Source organism: Tachyglossus aculeatus, chromosome 2 (assembly GCF_015852505.1).
Source record: "Tachyglossus aculeatus isolate mTacAcu1 chromosome 2, mTacAcu1.pri, whole genome shotgun sequence".
Classification (NCBI taxonomy): Eukaryota; Metazoa; Chordata; class Mammalia; order Monotremata; family Tachyglossidae; genus Tachyglossus; species Tachyglossus aculeatus.
Window position 1 is genome coordinate 49,280,626 of NC_052067.1, and position 20,611 is coordinate 49,301,236.

At 46.0% G+C, this 20,611-nt stretch overlaps 1 protein-coding gene and 1 pseudogene across 1 annotated transcript; both read left to right on the forward strand.

Moving 5' to 3' along the window:
* Positions 1 to 2,942: 2,942 nt before the first annotated feature.
* LOC119941603 (serine/threonine-protein kinase 4-like) lies at positions 2,943 to 8,090 on the forward strand. The gene is given in 2 exon segments (XM_038762141.1): positions 2,943 to 2,969; positions 7,548 to 8,090. Coding segments are annotated over 2 exon segments (570 nt in total).
* Positions 8,091 to 8,597: 507 nt separating this feature from the next.
* LOC119941610 lies at positions 8,598 to 9,523 on the forward strand (annotated as a pseudogene).
* Positions 9,524 to 20,611: the final 11,088 nt, after the last annotated feature.

Below are 20,611 nucleotides of genomic sequence, written 5' to 3' on the forward strand. Positions count from 1 at the left end.
GTACCCTACGAGAGACATAGGCGGGACCATTATCAGTTTTAACAGTAACCGGGGCCCCATGACGGCAAAAGAGTGCAACCAATGTCGAACCCCATCACGAGCCTTTTCACCTGCATGGTCGGTGGCCACAACAAGATGCGAGAAGGAATCAACAGTAACATGAACATAACGCATTCTACCAAATTCGGCCACATGAGTGACATCGGATTGCCAAATGTCATTGGATCGAAGACCGCGGGGATTTATCCCCGCAGGAATAGGTACTGAGGACAGCTGCTGACAGTCAGGACAAGCGCGAACAATATCCCGTGCTTGTTGAATAGTCAGCGAAAATTGTTTGCGCAGAGACCGCACATTCTGGTGGAAAAACTCGTGTGAAAGCCGGGCCTGTGTTAACAGATTTGGCCGTATGACCTGCATTGTTAAAGCATCCGCTACAGCATTGCCCTCGGTCAGCGGGCCAGGCAATGCCGATCTGATATGGATGACAAAATACGGGTGAGACCTTTGTGTTAACAGGCGCGATAATCGCAAAAGCAATTGAAATAAGAGGTGAATCTCCACTTCCTTAATAAAGGCCCCTTCCAGGCGTTGGACTATACCCGAGACGTACGCAGAGTCTACTATCAGATTCAGAGCTTCTGATGCAAATAATTCAAAGGTGCGCACAGCGGCGGCCAATTCCACAATCTGGGTTGATCCCTGTACTTGGAAGCGTCAGAGGCACCTTTCCAGACGACTACCGCCTTTCATGGTTAAGGAGGCAGCCTGAGTAAAGGCCACCCGGTTTAATTGAACCTGTTCTTGAGGCGTAGCAAACCACCCTTGTCCTACTAACTCATCCACCCCAAGGTTAATATTGTTAGCAATATTATCCATAACTTGCTGGGTAACAGCTTCCCGATACTCAGAGTCCCAAACAGAAAACTGGGCCGGACTGAGCAATAAACGCAACAAGGTACACCAATCATGAGGTGTCATCACATACGATTCAGAGACAGCCACTATTAGATTCATTGTATAGGACGACTGTAACCCATAATCGCGAACACTTTTCCGCAACTCCTTAATCAACTCATAAGGGAGAGAGTCATACTGAGCTGGCTGCCCGGGAAGATACACCACCGGCATTGCTTGCAGTAGCTGTACATCCCCTCGGCGCAATGCCTCCTGCCGGCAGCCCAAAAGGGCCCCGGTATAGGCAGGCTGCGCCATAGCATGCACAGCATATACATACGGCGGCGCAGCAGACAAAGGGGGAGCAAGGTGGGGGGATGAACGATCGACGAACGGGATACCGCCTGCAGGCGCTGGGTCTGCAAAATGTCCTTTGCCGTGGGCACGGCAGCTGCCGTCGTTGTAAGAGGGGCCAAAGGTGGGTATAGATCAGATCCCTCCTTCGGGTCTGCAGTCCCAGAGACAGAAGGATGGCCAGAGTCATTATGATCCTGGTCCCGATACATGTCCTCGGGATCCGGAACAGCAACGTACACCGGCTCCAATTCTTCTGTTGGTGACAAATCTTCAAAGGACAGGGGGTCCTCCTGGTCTCCCCCAAGTGGCGCTCCGCCGGTGTCTCCTGCAACACCCGTTCAGCAGGATGCAGTGCCCGCAGCGCCGTAAAAACAGTTCTCCATGTAATCAGTACCCCTTTGGGCAGGGGCTGGGACAAGCTTTCACGAGTCTGTAGCTCCTGGCCCACCTTTAGCCATAAGGTAAGATCATAAGAACCGCCTTCAGGGAACCATGTACAATGATCCCGAATCCATACTAATACCTGGACCAGTGGTATGGGTTGCACCTTAAACGCTTGCTCATTATAATACGTTGCAAAATCTCAAGCTGCAACTTCTGCTCTCTCGTGGCTGATTGCCCCATGCTGTCAATTCTTCCGCGGCTGCTCACTTGTCCATCCTGCGAACGGTGATGTCCTAACGTCTGCGGCCGGAGTTTTTACGAACTCATATCCTCCGTCCAGCCGCGGGTACACCACCGGATCGTAAGTTCAGGTTTGTATTCCCGATTTGGGCGCCATTTGTAGTGTATGAAGGCACGGACTCCGGCTAGGGTAAGCACGAAATCGTTTATTGGGTTAAGCAGCAAGACTTTTATATCTTTCAATCACATTCTGTATTTTTCCATGTTCCTGTGTTTATAACTAACACAGCAATTCTGTAACCTTCAAGACCAGTAACAAGTAACACCTGTCTATGCAAGGCCGTAGGGCCGATAACAAGTTACTCTTGCCTGTACAAGGCTGTGATAAAAGAGACCAGCCTTTTGGCCACAGCTCTCCTCTCAGTTCCTTGTTTACTTGGACCTGCTGTTCCCCACAAAATCCCAGAGCAAAGCATATCAGGGGGAGGAAAGGAAAACGAAATAGGTCTGCCCTGGGGAGTCTGCCCCAGGGTTATTGCAGATAATTGCAGAAAAGGGAAAGGCTGATGGAGTCAATAAGCCAAATTCAGCTTCCTGGACCATCCTCTGGGGACGGAGATGATTCTGTAGTTGGGGACGATGCCTGTAAACATGTAGCCTTCTCCTTCCACGAGCACATGAATGTCTCCCAGCCCTCCTTGCTGCCCACTTCTGCCCTAGTCAAAGGAGGCTGGGTTCTAAGATCTCTGCGGAAAGCTCTCACCTCCTATTATGCAGCACAGAAGAAGATGAGGAATTGCCACTTGCTCATCAGAGAAGGAGAGTTTTGATTCCTGAGGGATCCTTTGGAAGCTTATACTGGGGGTTGTCCATTGTGGAAGCTGTGAGGTCAAGTTCTGAGGCACTTTTTTTTTAAAAAAAATGGTATTTATTAAGTGCTTACTATGTGCCAGGCATTTTACTAAGCACTGGGGAAGATACAAGCGAATCAGGCTAGATGCACTCCACCTCCCATATGGGGCTCACGGTCTTAATCCCCATTTTACAGAAGAGATAACTGACATATGGAGAAGTTAAGTGACTTGTCCAAAGTCAAACAATAGGCAAGTGGTGTAGCCAGGATTAGAATTCTGACTCCCAAGACTGTGCTTTATTCACTGGATCTCACTGCTTTGACCATGCTGTGGTCACTAGTACTGGCAGGGGTTTGAAGGTAAAGACATCTGACCGGGGTGGCAGGATCCCCAATCAGCAGCTTCAAATGGGAGTATGGAGAGGGAGGGAAGAAGGGGAGAAGAAACATTTAAATGATACAAGGAATCAAAATCATTGGAGTGTAGAACTGCTGAAAACGTTTGGGGAGCCAACTGTGCAGTCAGGTAAGGCCAGATGACACCCTGTATTGGCTCTATTAGAACAGAGGCTGTTAGAAGATTTTGATAGCAGGAGGGAAATAAAAAAATCAAACTACTGTCAGGCACCCTAGCCCAGCACAGGAACATCTCAGACTGTAAGTTCCTTGTGTGCCTACTAACTATTGTATTGCACTCTCCCAAGAGCTTAGTATGGTGTTTTGCCCACAGAAAAGCATTCAGTTTAAGCCACTGATTGATGAACGTGGTGTCTATGGAGCCTTTCTCATCAGGTATGACAGAGGGGCCTTGGTTCTGAAACTTCAGGACAGAGAACCTGTGTGAAGTAAATGATTGTAGTGTTTCGTGTATTGAACTCTCTTGTCCCTGCCAGTCAAATTCCAAATTGGGTGATAAGTGCCACGAGCAAGTAGGTGGGCAGGATTGCAACATGTGCAGAAGGACTCACCTATGGCCAAATGGACCAGAGCACAGTTCCAGTGACCTGGAGGGTGGTTGCCTTGGTAACTGCTGCTGTTTCCAGCAGATAGTCCCTACTGCCAGAGTTGGGACTAGAGATCTCAACTCCTGATTCTCAAAGTTGAGTTCTTTCCACTGTACTGACAGCATAAAAATGACTGCAGCGCTTGCAGTGGTCTTTCCTGTCTCACTCGCTCATGTGGACCAAACCTCCTCTTTGACAGTGCAGTTGTTTTAGCCCCAAATAATACCAAAAACATACAAGCCACTGTGTTCAGCACCCTTTCCCAAAGCAAAGCAACATGGTCTAGTGGAAAGAGCACAGGACTGGCAGTTAGAAGAGCTGAGTTCCAATTCTAGCCCTGCCACCCACCTGCCTTGTGAACTTGGGCAAATTATTAAATTTATCGAGGCCTGAGTTTCCTCATCAGTGAAATGGGAATTTCGATATTTGTTCTCCCTCTCCCATAAGTTGTCTGAACTGATTGTCCTCTATTTACACTCACACTGTTTGGCACATAGTAAGAAGTAATAGGTATAGGATTTGTTAATCATTAACTTCATCCACTGTACTAAGCATTTGGAAAAAAATACCGAGGTGAGAATTAGACATGGTTCCGGGTCCTCAGATGACTCGCAATCTAAAACCTGAAAAGTAGGGAGAAAGGACTGGTGATAAGGAGAGATGAAACAAAATGCTAAGACAACAGGGAAGCACTCAATCGGTCACCCAATCATATATATGTATGCTTATTATGTGTGGAGGACTGTATTAACCACTTAAGAGAGTACAATACAACTGAGTTGGTAGACATGTTCCCTCCCAATGGTGAGCTTACAGCCCAGAGCGGGAGACAGACATTAATTTAAATAAGTCAAATACAGATTAGTACAGAGTGCTGTGGGAATAAAGGGAGCAAATGCAGTGATGCAGAAGGGAGTGGGAGAAAAGAAATGAGGGCTTAGTCGAGGAAGGCCTCTTGGAGGAAATGTGCTTTTAACAAGGATTTGAAGGTGGAGTGAGTGATCATCTGCAACCATAAAGAGGGAAAAAGTTTCAGGACAGAGGCACTGCATGGACAAGGGGTCATTGGTGAGATAGCTGAGATTGAGGGAGAGTGAATAGGCTGGCATTAGAGGAGTGAAATGTGCAGGCTGAGTTGTTGGAAATCAGTGAGGTGAGGTAGGAGGGGGCAAGCTGATTGAATGCTTTAAAGTTGATGGCAAGGAGCTTCTGTTTGGTGTGGAGATGGATGGACAACCGCTGGGTGATTCTTGAGGAGTGGGGAAACATGGACTAAACAGTTTTGAAAACAAATGATCTGGGCAGCAGAGTAAAGTATGGACTAGAGTGGGGAGAGAGAGAAGAGGCAGGGATATCAGTAACGACTCTGATTCAGTAACCAAGACGGGCTAGGATAAATGCTTCGATTAAAATGGAAGCAGTAAGACCTAGTAGAAAGAGCACGGGCCTGGGAGTCAGAGGACCTGAGTTCTAATCCCAGCTTCACCGTTTACCTACTCTGTGACCTTGGGCAAATCATGTAAGTTCTCTGTGCCTCAGTTTCCTCAATGGTAAAATGATAATTAAATATCTGTTCTCCCTCCTACTTCGGCTGTTAACCCCATGTGGAGGGATTGTGTACAACCTGATTAAATTGTATAAACCCGCTGCTTAGAACAGTGTTTGATCTATAGTAAGTGGTTTACAAATATAATAATAATAATCATAATAATTATATACCAAATAATAATTGTTATACTAACAACAAAAAAACCCCAAAATCTGTAGGACACTGTGACTAGGAGTGGAATTTCAGGCACTTAACAAATGCCACAGTTGGTACACACTTATTTGATTTGATAATTTGAGCTGGATCTGGCACTACTTCCCACTCTGCCTTGCAGTAATACCAGCTTTCCATAGCTTCTGGTCCATACAGACCCTCCTTTGCCCTTTCCTGCCTCCCCCAAACACTTCTCATCACCTTTTCTCAACATGCAACTTTGGAGTTAGCCCACCTGCTGTTGTTTTTTTCTGGCAGGGCACAGCTCCACTTCATGGTTGGTGGATGAGACACTGTGTCTTTCCAACATTTGTTTTTCAGACCCTGCTAGCAGCCACCCTGTTTTATTTTCCTATTCAACAGGTGCTTGGGTTACCTGCTGTTACTTCACCAGCCAATGGGTTGTAACATAGGGAGGCAAATATGTCTTCTCTACCCTTCATACACTTCACAGGTTGCACCACAGATTGAAGCAGCGTGGCTAAGTGGAAATAGCATGGGCTTGGGAGTCAGAGGTCATGGGTTCAAATCCTGGCTCTGCCGCTTGTCAGCTGTGTGACTTTGGGAAAGTCACTTAGCTTATCTATGCCTCAGTTACCTCATCTGTAATATGGGGGTTAAGATTGTGAGCCCCACACGGGACAACCTTGTATCCTCCCCAATGCTTAAAACAGTGCTTTGCACATAGTAAGCACTTAACAAATACCAAAAGTATTATTATTATTATTATTACCAGTGATTATTAGGATGTCCTAGGGTACAATTGGAAGATACAAAACGGCACACTCCTAATTGAAGAGAACAAATACAGATTAATATACGAAGAAATGTCTGTCAGGGACAATGTCAGCTGCCTCTAAAGACATAGAGGGGAGTGCTAAGTGTGTTTTGCAACTGAGCAGAGAGAGTGGATTCAGGTACGATTATCTGAGATGGCTGTCTGGAGGAGGTGAGCCTTGAATGGAATTTAGAAGAATGGCAGGGGAGTGGTAGGGATAGATGAATTTACTTGCAGGAGGAAATAAGGAGGGGCATGACAGGGTGGACATGGCGTAAGACATGGCTCAGAAGTGGGAGGCAATAGTTCATAATAAGCACCCAATAAATAGCATCGATTGATTGAAGTGTGGGATATAGAAGATGAATTCTTCTGTTATCAGAAAAGTGCATAGAGAGTCCAGTCCACCAACACTTTGAAATGTAGGTGTTCTGTGCTACCCTTAGACTGTGAGTCCCATGTGAGAGAGTGACTGAGTCTATCCTGATTATCTTTTATCTCCCCCAGAGCTTAGAACAGTGTTTATCACATAAATGGTTAATATTTCTTATAATTATTCAATCTTGGAAATGGGTAGTATAATGAGTTTTCCCCACTTTCCATCCCATCCTTATTGCGGTTGTCAATTTTTCCCTTTATTTTTTAAAACATTCTCAGTAATGGTCCATACTATACTCTTTTAAGAGGTTCTCTTGATTCTCTATCTCATACACCATTTTCTGGCTCCCATTCACTTGTCCAAACTCCTTAGGCAGGCTGATTATACCTTATCCCTTCACAGAGATCCTGTGCTCTGCTGCCTGGACTCACTTCCCTGACTTCAGACTCTGTCCAGAACTGACTCCATATTCTGGACTGTTATATTTGATTATTATTATTATGGTATTTGTGAAGTGCTTGCTATATGTCAAGCAGTGTACTAAGCGCTGGGGTAGATACAAGTTAATCAGTCCCCACCCCACATGAGGCTCACAGTCTAAGTAGCAGGGAGGACAGGCATTGAATCCCCATTTTACAGATCAGAAAACTTAGGCACAGAAAAGTTCAGTGACTTGCTCAAGGTCACGCAACAGAAAAGCGGAAGTTCCGGTGAGAGAGACAGAGACAGAGACAGAGACCAGAGAGAGAAACAGAGAGAGAGACAGAACCGGCATGCTGTGCTGAGTGGTGTGGTGCAGTGCAGTACTGTGCTGAGCAGTGCTGCGTGGTGCGATGGAGCAGTGAGTGGGAGCCATGGAAACGGTGCAGCTGTGGAACCCGCTGCGCAGGCAGCTGAAAAAGTTGGACGAAGACAGCTTGACGAAGCAACCAGAGGAAGTGTTCGATGTCCTGGAGAAACTTAGAGAAGGGTCCCATGGCAGCGTATTCAAAGCTATTCATAAAGGAACGGGTCAAGTTGTGGAGATCAAGCAAGTTCCTGTGGAGTCCGACCTGCAGGAGATTATCAAAGAAATCTCCATAATGCAACAGTATGACAGTCCTCACGTAGTGAAGTACTATGGAAGATACTTTAAGAACACAGACCTGTGGATCATCATGGAATGCTGTGGTGCTGGCTCTGTGTCGGATATCATCCGATTATGAAGTAAAATGCTGATAGAAGATTAAATAGCCACAATACTGCAATCAATACTTAAAGGACTGGAATATGTCCACTTTATGGGGAAAATGCACCGTGACATCAAGGCCAGAAACATCTTGTTAAACACTGAAGGCCACGCCAAGCTCGCAGACTTTGAAGTAGCCAGCCAGCTCACCATGAGTCAAGAAACTTTTGCTCGTGACCAGTACCCCCTAATTCCAACTTGCCACTGAAGTCTTTTCTGCAGAGAGGTTTTCCACTGTGTTAACAGTTGCAAATTCTGATAACTTGACACCTGTCCACCTGTTTTGTTTTGTTGTCTGTCTCCCCCTTCTAGACTGTTAGCCCGTTGTCGGGTAGGGACCGTCATTATGTTGCCAACTTGTAGTTCCCAAGTGCTTACTACAGTGCTCTGCACACAGTAAGCTTTCAATAAATACGATTGAATGAATGAATGAACGGCCCCTTGACTCCCAGGCTCTTGTTCTCACCACTAGGTCACGTTGTTTGGTTCTAGTAATGGCTCCACCACAGACTTATTATGTCACCCCAGACTAGTCATTTGCTCTCGCTGTGTCTCTGAAAACCGGGAAGAGTCACTCCTGCCCTTTTCTCCCGCAACTCCTGACTGAGCCGTTGGGTGAACAGTTTAAGGTTCATTGAACGTCTTGGGGTCAAAGTGGTTTGGAAATAGAAACCTTCATTCTCGCTCTATCTCCCTCCGTAGGGGCTTCTGCAACATGGACTGCAAGAATGTGAGCTCCCAGTGGGTCTTCATTCTTCTGGGCTTCTCTGACCGGCCCTGGTTGGAGATGCCTCTCTTTCTCTTCGTCCTTGTCACTTATATCTTCACTCTGATGGGCAATGTGGCCACCATTTTGGTGTCCTGGATGGATCCCAAGTTGGATAGCCCCATGTACTTCTTCATGAGCACCTGTCCTTCCTGGATCTGTGCTTCACCACCACCACAGTTCCCCAGATGTTGAGGAACCTTTGGGGCCAAGACAAGACCATCAGCTATGGGGGCTGGATGACCCAGCTGTACATTTTTCACTTCCTGGGGGCCACTGAGTGCATCCTGCTAGCCATGATGTCCCCCGACCACTACGTGGCCATCTGCAAGCCCTTGCACTACCTGGCCATCATGCATCAGCGTCTCAGCATCCTCTTGGTGGCCACAGCCTGGGTTAGTGGCTTGGCCAACTCACTGCTGCAGTCCTCATTCATGGTCCAGCTTCCCCTTTGTGGGAACCACGTGGTTGACAACTTCTTCTGTGAGGTGCCGGTGGTCATCGAGATGCCCTGCGTGGACACCTCCTACAATATGGCCATGAGCTGGTGCCCGTGGCTCTCATCCTGGTGTCCTATGCCTTCATCACCATAGGGGTGCTAAGGAGCCTATCCTCTGTGGCCCTGAGCCTTCAACACTTGTGGCTCTCATGTTGCCGTGGTCTCACTCTTCTATGGCCCGGTGATTGGGATGTATGTCCAGCCCGCTGCTGACAACACCCGGGATAAGGCCAAGTCCATGACCCTATTCTATAGCCTCGTCACCCCAATGTTCAATCCCTTCATCTACACGCTAAGGAACAAAGATGTGAAAGGGGTGTTGAAGAGGCTTCTGCAAAAGAGCGGTCAAAGCCGGGGTAGGAGGGGTGAGGCATGAGGGACTACCCTACTTCACCCGCCACCCCTAAGGAGCTTGGGATTTCATGATTTGAAGAAAAGAGGCAGGATCCTAAACTAAAGAATCTGAATGTTCTGGGGCTTAGGTGTCACTATTCCATCGTAAACTCCTTGAGGAGAGGGACTGTGTCTTCTTTCTATAGCAGAGGTGAAAGACAGTGGCCAACACCTGGTAACTTTCCATTAAATAATCCACAGGGACCAAAACTTCCAGGAGGCAGGAATAATTTCCAAACAATCAAAGAAGGAAGTACTAATCTGGGAAGTAAGAGCCCCAGAGACATACCTAGACAACGGTGGCAGAAATCCACACACACACAGGTAAACATTCAAACACACACAAAACAAGCACACACATTTACACACACACATATGTGCACACGTTTTTCCAGGTACATTAATCATACATGAACATGCATGTATTTGGACACATGGGGTTCCCCCATTAGAGTGTAAACAACTTGTGTGCAACAAATACTTTTGGTACAGCTGTTACAAGATCCTCTAGGGAAGGGATTGAACGAGAACTGGTGGAAAGAGCAGGGGACTGGGAGTCAGAGGATGTGGGTTCTATTCCCGGAAACATCACATGTCTGCGTGTGACCTTGGACAAGTCACTTAACTTCTCTGTGCCTCAGTTAACTCATCTTTAAAGTGGAAATTAATACTGTGAGCCCTACATGGGACAACCTGATTACCCTGTATCTACCCCAGTGTTTATAACAGTGTTTGACACTTAACAAATACCATTATTATTCTTATTATTACAGTAATAGTCATATTAATATTAATGGTATTTACTAAGCACTTACTGGATGTCGAGCATTGCATTAATTTTGGGAAAGAATACTTAGTGGAAATTAGACACATATCCTGTCCTTCAAGAGGTTCATATTCTATGAATTAAGGGAGGGGAAGGGGAAGACTCAAGATGGAAACAGGGACAAAGATAAAATAAAACATTAAAACATCACAAGGTACCAGGACAAATATATAATACATAATATTGATTATCTTGTATCTACCCATGTGCTTAGTACAGTAAATATTTAACAAATATTTTTATTATTATATAGCAAAGGGTATACCTTGTGATTCAGAGTCCACAGTATACCCTTATCCACACACCAGCTAGTACAGCCACTAACCTTCCTGAGGATATATGAGACCTCATGATGCAGGTGCTGTTCTCTTTCTCTCAGAGGTGGTTAAATGCACGATGGGATCTCCTTGATGTGGTGGAGAAGAGCCAGTGTCAGTTTCTGGGAATTGTACAGAGTGAGTAAATGCGCTACGGTGATCTTTCTGACACACCTCACAGCAATGAATTTGATGCTCGACAAAGAGTGGATTACCTGGTAGCATGTTTCTCTACTCACCACTAGAGTCCGGACCTTCTCCCTCTCTAGACTCTATGCTCTTTGTGGTCAGGGATCATGCCTACCAACTGTGGATGCACAGTGGTCTGACACTATCCTTGGCCTGTTTTTGGACCAGGCCTTAGTCCACCCCACCATCCTCTTTTCTTTAGCTGCTTTACCTCTAAGCCTGCTTGGCTATCTGAACCAGGAAAACTGTAAGTCAAGCTCCATTTTCCCTTTCTGTAATATATTGTGAAACCGTATCATAGTATCATCTGTATCATTATTAAGTGCAATAATAGTGCTGCTGTCTTGTTCGAATAAATCATAGGCCTTGCTGTCAATCACATATAACACGTTTCCACCCACCCACTTGTGTGTATATGCAAGCCTATTTCAGGATGGAGTTGAGCTGGTTTTGGCGAGCAGGGAAAGCTCTGTCAACCACCACTTTCTACTAGTGCTAGTAGAAATAAACTTGTCTCCGACATGCCCACCTGAACACAGTGCAGTCTGTGAACTTTTCTTCTATACAACTCTATTGTACTATGCTTTCCCAAGTGAAAGTATATGTATGGTGTTCTGGACAGAGTAAGCACTCGATAAATACCGTTGATTGATTTCTTGATTAATTACTGTAAAGCAATAACTTACTAATTCCTCAGTCCTTTAATCTCACTGGGCTTCAGGTTCCTAATCAGAAAGATGGGGGTAATAGATAATAATATCTGCTACTCCCTATCTCTTGCAGGTTTTGTGAGGCTAAAGTAAGATGATCAACGTGAACCAATCAATCAATCTATCACTACCGTTTATCAAGTGCTTATATGCTACAGAACGTTGAACTAAGCTCTTGGAAAAATAGAATAGACTTAGTAGACACATTCTCTGTATTCAGGGAGCTCACATTCTCGCAGGAGAAGCAGACACCGAAGTAAATTACATGTAGGGAGAAACAAAGATAAATAAGTGATGTGATGGGGAAGGTGGTGGGGTGAGTACCTATGTACTTAAGGGGTGAAGACTTAAGTGCAAAAGAGGATGCAGAAGGGCAGAAGAATAGGGAGCAGAGATGAGAAATTAGGCATGAGAAGTCTCCTAGAGATATGATTTTAGTAGGGCTTTGAAAATGGGGAGAGTGGTGGTCAGCTGAATGTGAAGGGAAGGGAGTTCCAGGCAGGAGGGAAGGCATGAGCAAAAGGATAACTGTAAAAATGTGAAAACATGTTGGAAAAATAAGAACAGTATACCAAAGAAAAGAGAAAACAATAAAATGTATTTTGCCAGTGGCCTGACGGCCTGGAGTTCAATGGTCTCTACCGAGTGCTTGGAACAGTGTTCTACAAAGGCTAGCTGAAAAATAAATACTATTGATTGACTAAATGCAGAAGTGATTTAGTAGTAGTAGTAAAAATAGTATTTTTTAGGCGTCCTATGATGTAAAAAGCACTGCAGTTACATACTGGGGTAAAATGTATGAATGAGAATTAGACACAGATCCTGGATATCTAGGGATTCACGATTCATGAATAGATAGGTTCGGGGCGGTGGCTTGGTGGCAGACCCAAGTTGAAAGCACCAGAAATAGAAAAGTAATGTAAAAGAGAAAGTTCGGAGTCCCACAGGTCCAGTGAGAAAAGCGACTTGTTTTTTAGGGTTGGTGAGTCCCCTCAGATCTCATTAGTGATAATGAACTAAGTTATTAAGGAGAGGAAGAACATTTTATTCTCTGGGGCCCAGGTGGGGAGGGACAAATGGGATAATCAGGTCCTGCATCTTCTCTAAAACTCATAAGATGCTCCCATTGTGCCATCCTGGGTCCTCTGTTCTTAGGGAGTTCTCCTTACTGTGCATCCAGGACCACTTTTCTGGAGATACAGATGTGAGGTGTCAACTGATGCTTGGGATTGGGGGCACCTCCCTATTCCCCCCAACTTGGTCCATCCTTATTCCCTGCTGCCCAGAGCAGATCTTACCTAGTGTCTCAGTACAAGAGAACAGTCAGAGACTAAAGATGTGAAACCCCCGATCTGTGGCTGACTGCGGTGAGTATTAAGGAAAGTGAGTGTGGATGGGGCTTGGAGATAGAAAGGAATGTTTGCGATGGGACCCCTCCGGTTTGAGCAGATTGAGGGATGGGTTGAAGTCAACCTCTACATTCCATAACATGCCATAACATTGATTAAGGTGTCTGTCTCTTCTATTCATATGACTTATCTTAGGGTTGGCCTTAACCCACCCCATCTAAAAAAAGCACCTGCTTATTCCTAAAGATCTTCCCTCATGACAACTCTAGTGTCTTGTTTTGTTCTGTTGTCTGTCTCCCACTTCTAGACTGTGAACCGTTGTTGGGTAGGGATTGTCTCTATCTGTTGTCGAATTGTACTTTCCAAGCACTTAGTACAGTGCTGTGCACACAGTGAGTGCTCAATAAATACGATTGGATGAATGAATGAATATCATACCGTGCCATAGAATATCATGTGATATCGTACCATATCATAAAGCAGGAATGAAGTCCTTTAACTCTTTTGTGCTCTCCCATGTACTGAATACTGTTCTCTACAAAAACGGCACTCAACAAATGTTATTGATTGACTGATAGCATATCAGATCACATTATATAGCATGCTCTCATGCAGTGTAGTACGATATACAACATTGTACGATATGATATAATGGATTTATATAATGATTGATCAAAAATGTTGGTTCTGATAACTGACATACTGAGCCAGGATGGAGGAGAAAAAGAGTTTGATCTTGGATGGAGAAGGGTGGCTGTTTCACAACAATTTTCCATCTCTTTTCCTTACCAAGAGATTTGGTCTCCAGCTGGGGCTATTGGCATTTATTAAATATTCAGTGGGCAGAGGACCAATAGGGAAGATGCAAATGACACTTAAGTATTCTGAATGAGAAGTTGTGAGGCAATGAAGCACCTCACCGAATGGACATCTCCTTTTTTGGGTCTATAATGACCCACCTGGAGACAGACGGATGGACTACATGACCTTCACAGCTCCCATAGACAGAGAACAAGTTCAACATAAGGAGAACCTACAGAATCTGAGCCTTGAATTCAGATTAAGTACAGCGAGGAGCCCGGGAGACGCGCAGCTGAAAGAGTCACCATTAAAATCTCCCAGCAGGAGTTCTCAGGTGTTTTACTAAAGCACCAGCTTCTGCACGGTGAAGCTCCCAGCTTCATCCTTTCACCCTTGGGACTTGTTAGCAAAGACAATTAACTATTTGAAGCAGCTCCTTGGAGGTGAGTGGGTGGGGGGGAGTATGATCTATTAGGAGACAAGGAATATGCTGAAATCTAAAAGACAGACCCCAGGGGCAGGACCACAGACCTTGGGGTGCGCATTGCCAATACAAACAGGAAAATAATATTTTTGGCCTTATCTGTGAACTCAGTTCAAATGGCCCAATCAAAATTAATTACTAAATAAATTAAGGGTAAGCCGCATGGTCTAGTGGAAAGCTTGGAAGCTTGGGAGTCAGGAGACTTTGATTATATTTATGGCTCTGCCATTTGCCTACTTTGTGATCTTAGGCCAGTCACTTCATTCATTCATTCAATCTTATTTGTTGAGCGCTTACCGTGTGCAGAGCACTGTACTGAGCTCTTGGGAAGTACAATTCCACAACAAATAAAAACAATCCCTGCCCACAACGGACTCACGGTCTAGAATGGGGGAGAAAGGCATCAAAACAAGTAAACGGGCATCAGTAGCATCATTATAAATAAAGAGAATTATAGATATATACACATCATTAATAAAAAATAGAATTATAATCAAAAATATGTACATATATACACAAGTGCTATGGGGCAGGGGATAGAGCAAAGGGAGGTTGTCAAGGCAATGGGGAGGGGAGGGGGAGCAAAGGAAAAGAGGGGCTTAGTATTGGAAGGCCTTATGGAGGAGGTGAGCTTACAGTAGGGCTTTGAAGGGGGGAAGTGAGCTAGTTTGGCAGATTTGAGGAGAGAGGACATTCCAGGACAGAGGTAGGACGTGGGCCAAGGGTCGATGGTGGGACAGGTGAGAACGAGGCACAAGGAGAAGGTTAGTACCAGAGGAGCGGAGTGTGTGGGCTGGAATTTAGAAGAAGAGAAAGGAGTGAGGAAAAAGGGGTAAAGGTGATGGAGAGTTTTGAATCCAATAGTAAGGAATTTTTGCTGGATGACTTCACTTCTCTGTGCTTCTCTTTCCTCATTTATGAAATGGGGATTAAAGCTTATTAATTCCCCATTGGACAGTGAGTCCCATGTGGGTCAGGGCCTGTATCTAACTTGATTATCCCATGACCCAAAGAAAGCACTTAACAAATGCCATACCAATTATCAGTGCTATTCCTTGCTCTTGTCAACTCTATTGCTAAGCAACATGGGTCCCTGGGCACCTTTATTTCATGGATTATGCAGTTCAAATGCTTAATACAGTGTATTGCCCTCAGAAGGAGATCAGTAAATACTATCACTCCTACTAGAAACATAGAGATGGATGCTCATTAAATCAATTAATGCTTATTTATTAAGTGCACACTATGTGCTGAGCACCATACTGATCAGAGTGGAGTTGGTAAATGTGTTCCCTGCCCACAGAGGTGTTTACATATTAGTGGATTCTCCCCCATGCTGAAGGAGGGCAGTTCACCTTGGAAAGTTTACAGGGGAATAGATCATTTGGAAACACAACCCCATCCCCAGCTTGTTCTAGTGCATGACCCTGCAAACACTTAGTAAATTTCTCCATGCCTTGCTTCAATCAATCAGTCAATCAATCATACCTTTACGTGTGGCCCTGTACAAAGCACCTTGTGGACAATAGAAGTAGAAGTGGAAGGTATCAAGGAGATTACAAATTAATGGGGGAGCATTGTTTCAGACTCTCCCACCTGCTCAGTGCAGTGCTCTGCACAAAGAAAGCACTCAAGAAATTCTATGCATTGAATGAACGATTGGAGACAGAATGATGCAAATTACTTGCAGATAGTTGGAGCAGAAGGAAGAATAACGTGACGATTCTTGATAGCAGGAGGATGGCAGTATAAATCTATAGTTTTCCTACAAAGAAGACACCAGACAACAAAGTTGATCTATGAGTGTGTGAGTGGCTGAAAATTCCAATGTGGGATCCGCAGTCCCAGCCACAATGAACACAAAAAACAGTTGTCTCTCATGCTCCTATGTTCAATGTTTGCAGCAGGCAGTACTGTGGGTTTTTTTCTTTCTTGTCTCTCTTTCCGTGCAAAGCTTTTGCTCAAATAGAGGCACTCTCTTCTGTCCTCAGCAATTGACTCCCAGTTTTCACCTGATACGCAGCATTGTCTGAGCTATTTTACCTTGTCCTTCAAACACTTCCTCTGCTGTTCTGGCCTTCAGTTTCCAATTTCAGCTCTCAATACAGCAACTATTTGGGCCTCCTGCTATCTCTCAGTCTCCTCATTTGTCTCACTCAGAGTAACTGTGTTAAGGTAAGCTTGGCTTTGATGCTAGGAGGCTGACCAGATTTGAGGTTCATCATTTATGATCTTACCTTAATAATAATAATAATAATAATGGTATTTGTTTAGAGCTTACTATGTGGCAAGCACTGTTCTAAGCGCTTGGGAGGAAACAAGGTAATCAGGTTGTCCCACGTGGGGCTCACAGTCTAAATCCCCGTTTTACAGATGGGGGAACTGAGGCACAGAGAAGTTAAGTTACTAGTCCAAAGTCACACAGATGACAAGTGGCAGAGCAGGGATTAGAACCCATGACTTCTGACTCCCAGGCCCATGCTCTTTCCACTGAGCCATGCTGCTTAGTATGGCCCATAAGCAGTGCTGATAAAACTGCTCGAGAAGCCAGATGTGGCACTCGTATGTGGTCCAGGCTTCACAGCTGCAGAGAAAATGACAACACTGCAGCTCTGTAAACCTGTGTCTACTAACTCCACAAGCACTCAGTAGATGCAAATGATTGATTGACCCTGTTACCCCACTATTTCTGCACTCTGTTTGCCAGAGGATATGCTGTCCTCCTTGATTCTGCTCTCTATTTCTTTAATGGTAGGGTAGAAAGGACAGTAAGAGCACAAAGGTTCAAATTTATATATACATAAACAAATAATTCTAAGGAGAAGTGGATAAGTGGTAGAAGCTAAACGAGGTTGTTAGATTGCTACAGCCCGGAAAGTAGGATCTTAATCAGGAAACACCTTCTGGAGGACATGGAATGTAATCCCCCGTAGATTGTAAGAACCTGAGGGCAGGGATCACGTCTAATAAATCTAGCGTACTCTTCCAAAATGATTTGAACAACAAAGTGAAGTATGGACTGGAGAAGGGAGAGACTGGAGGCAGAAAAGTCAGGAAGCAAGATGACGCAGCAATAGAGACAGGGTATGACAACGCATAGAACAGTGCTTGACGTACAGTAAGCACTTAATAAATACTATAAAAAGTGTTTGCACCAGTGTGGTAGCAATTTGAATGGAGAGGAAAGGGTTGGTATTGAGTATTGATTACTACTGATTGACTAAGGTGGGTTTTTCATTACTCCTTGAGAAACCCTTGAATGGGTACATGAAACAGACGTGCACTGCCTAAGGCACATTTGATTGGATTATAGCTGTCCCTGGGCACCAGTATCTGATCATCCTCCACCCAGTTGAAGAGGTTGATTTATGGCATGCTTAAGAGCAGCATCCTCTGATTTGTTCCTGCAGACAGAATCTGATTGAATGATTCATTCATTCATTCATTCGTATTTATCGAGCGATTACTGTGTGCACAGCACTGTATTAAGCGCTTGGGAATTACAAATTGGCAACATGTAGAGACGGTCCCTACCCAACAGTGGGCTCACAGTCTAGAAGGGGGAGACAGAGAACAAAACAAAACATAATAACAAAATAAAATAAATAGAATAAATATGTACAAATAACGTGAATGGAGTAATAAATACGTACAAACATACATACAGGTGCTGTTGGGAGGGGAAGGAGGTAAGGCAGGGGGATGGGGAGGGGGAGAAAGGGGAGAGGAAGGAGGGGACTCAGTCTGGGAAGGGCTCCTGGAGGAGGTGAGCTCTCAGTAGGGCCTTGAAGGGAGGAAGAGAGCTAGCTTGGCGGATGGACAGAGGGAGGGCATTCCAGGCCCGGGGGATGACGTGGGCTGGGGGGCGATGGCGGGACAGGCAAGAACGAGGTACAGTGAGGAGATTAGCGGCGGAGGAGCGGAGGGTGCGGGGTGGGCTGTAGAAGGAGAGAAGGGAGGTGAGGTAGAAGGGAGCGAGGTGATGGAGAGCCTTGAAGCCGAGGGTGAGGAGTTTCTGCCTGATGAGTAGGTTGATTGGTAGCCACTGGAGATTTTTGAGGAGGGGAGTAACATGCCCGGAGCGTTTCTGGACAAAGACAATCCGGGCAGCGGCGTGAAGTATGGATTGAAGTGGGGAGAGATAGGAGGATGGGAGATCGGATAGGAGGCTGATACAGTAATCCAGACGGGAAAGGGTGAGAGCTTGAACGAGCAGGGTAGCGGTTTGGATGGAGAGGAAAGGGCGGATCTTGGCAATGTTGCGGAGGTGAGACCAGCAGGTTTTGGACGGCTTGGATGTGAGGAGTGAATGAGAGGGCAGAGTCGAGGATGACACCAAGGTTGCGGGCTTGTGAGACGGGAAGGATGGTAGTGTCGTCAACAGTGATGGGAAAGTTAGGGAGAGGGCAGGGTTTGGGAGGGAAGAAAGGAGTTCAGTCATGGACATGCTGAGTTTTAGGTGGCGGGCAGACATCCAGAGGGAGATGTCCTGAAGGCAGGAGGAGATGCGAGCCTGGAGGGAGGGATAGAGAGCAGGGGCGGAGATGTAGATTTGGGTGTCATCAGCGTAGAGATGATAGTTGAAGCCGTGGGAGCAAATGAGGTCACCAAGGGACTGAGTGTAGATCGAGAACAGAAGGGGACCAAGAACTGAACCTTGAGGAGGCCCTACAGTAAGAGGATGGGAGGGGGAGGAGGAGCCTGCCAAAGAGACTGAGAATGAACGTCCGGAGAGTTAAAAGAAGAACCAGGAGAGGATGGAGTCTGTGAAGCCAAGGTTGGATAGCGTGTTAAGGAGAAGGGGGTGGTCCACAGTGTCGAAGGGAGCTGAGAGATCGAGGAGGATTAGGATAGATTATGAGGCATTGGATGTGGCAAGCAGGAGGTCATTGGTGACCTTTGAGAGGGCTGTTTCCTTGGAATGTGGGGGACGGAAGCCAGATTGGAGGCGGTCAAGGAGAAAGTTGGCGTTGAGGAATTCGAGGCAGCGCGTGTAGACGACTCGTTCAAGGAGTTTGGAAAGGAATGGTAGGAGGGAGATAGGGCGATAACTAGAAGGTGAGGTGGGGTCAAGAGAGGGGTTTTTTTAGGATGGGAGAGACGTGGGCATGTTTGAAGGCAGAGGGGAAGGAACCAGTGGAGAGTGAGCGGTAATGTGGAAGTTAAGGAGGGGAGAAGGGACGGAGCGAGAGATTTCATTAAATGAGAGGGAATGGCGTCAGAAGCACAGGTGACCAGAGTAGCACTTGAGAGGAGGGAGGAGAGCTCCTCTGAGGATACTGCTGGGAAGGATGGGAGAGTAGCCGAGAGAGTTGAGAGCCAGGGGTTGGAGAAGGGGGGTCAGTGACTTTGGGGAGCACAGACTTGATGGATTTAATTTTATTAATGAAGTAGGAGGCCAGATCGTTGGGGGTGAGGGAAGGAGGAGGGGGAGGAACCGGGGGCCTGAGAAGGGAGTTGAATGTACGGAAGAGCTGATAGAGATGATGGGCATGATGGGTGTCAATAAGGGAGGAGAAATAATTTTGTCTGGCTGAGGAGAGGGCTGCGTTAAGGCAGGAAAGGATAAACTTGAAGTGAACGAGGTTGGCATGGTGCTTAAACTTTCGCCAGCAGCATTCAGCAGTTCGAGCATGAGAGCAAAGGAGGCAGACAGTGGCAGTGATCCAGGGCTGTGGTTCAGTGGTACGAGGGCGACGAAGGGAAAAGGGAGCGAGCGACTCTAGCTGAATAGAAAGGGTAGAGTTGAGAGCAGTAATCTGATCATCAAGATTGGGTAGAGAGGGAAGGGAGGCGAGGTGGGGTGTGTGGCGCTCAGAAAGATGGATGGGGTCAAGAGAGCAGAGATCTCTGTGAAGGAGTAATATGGATTTACAGGGGAAAGGAGTGTGAGTTAGGAGGCAGGTGAGAAGATTACGATCAGGGAGGGATTTCAGAGTTGGTGGGGGTGGAGACAGTGCAGCGGTAGGAGATGATGAGGTCGAGGGTGTGACCAAGTTGGTGAGTGGGAGAGGTGGGGTGGAGTAAAATGTTGGCAGCATCAAGCAGAGGTAGAAGGCGGGCGGTAGAGGAGTCACCAGGCATATCCATGTGGATTTTGAATTCTCCGAGTATCAAAGTGGGCATGGAAAAGGAGAGAAGGAAGGTGAGGAAGGGGTCAAAATTGTTAAAGAAGTAGGAGGTGGGGCCGGGGGGGCAGGGCGGTAGATGACGGCTACAAGAATCTGGAGGGGGTGATAGAGGCGAATAATGTGGGCTTTAAAGGAAGGGAAGGAAAGGGAAAGGGGAGGAGGGATAGTGCGAACGCCATAATGTGGGGCGAGAAGGAAACCGGCACCTCCTTTTCTGGTGAGTCTGGGGGAGTGGGAGAAGAAGAGGCCTCCAGTGGAGAGAAC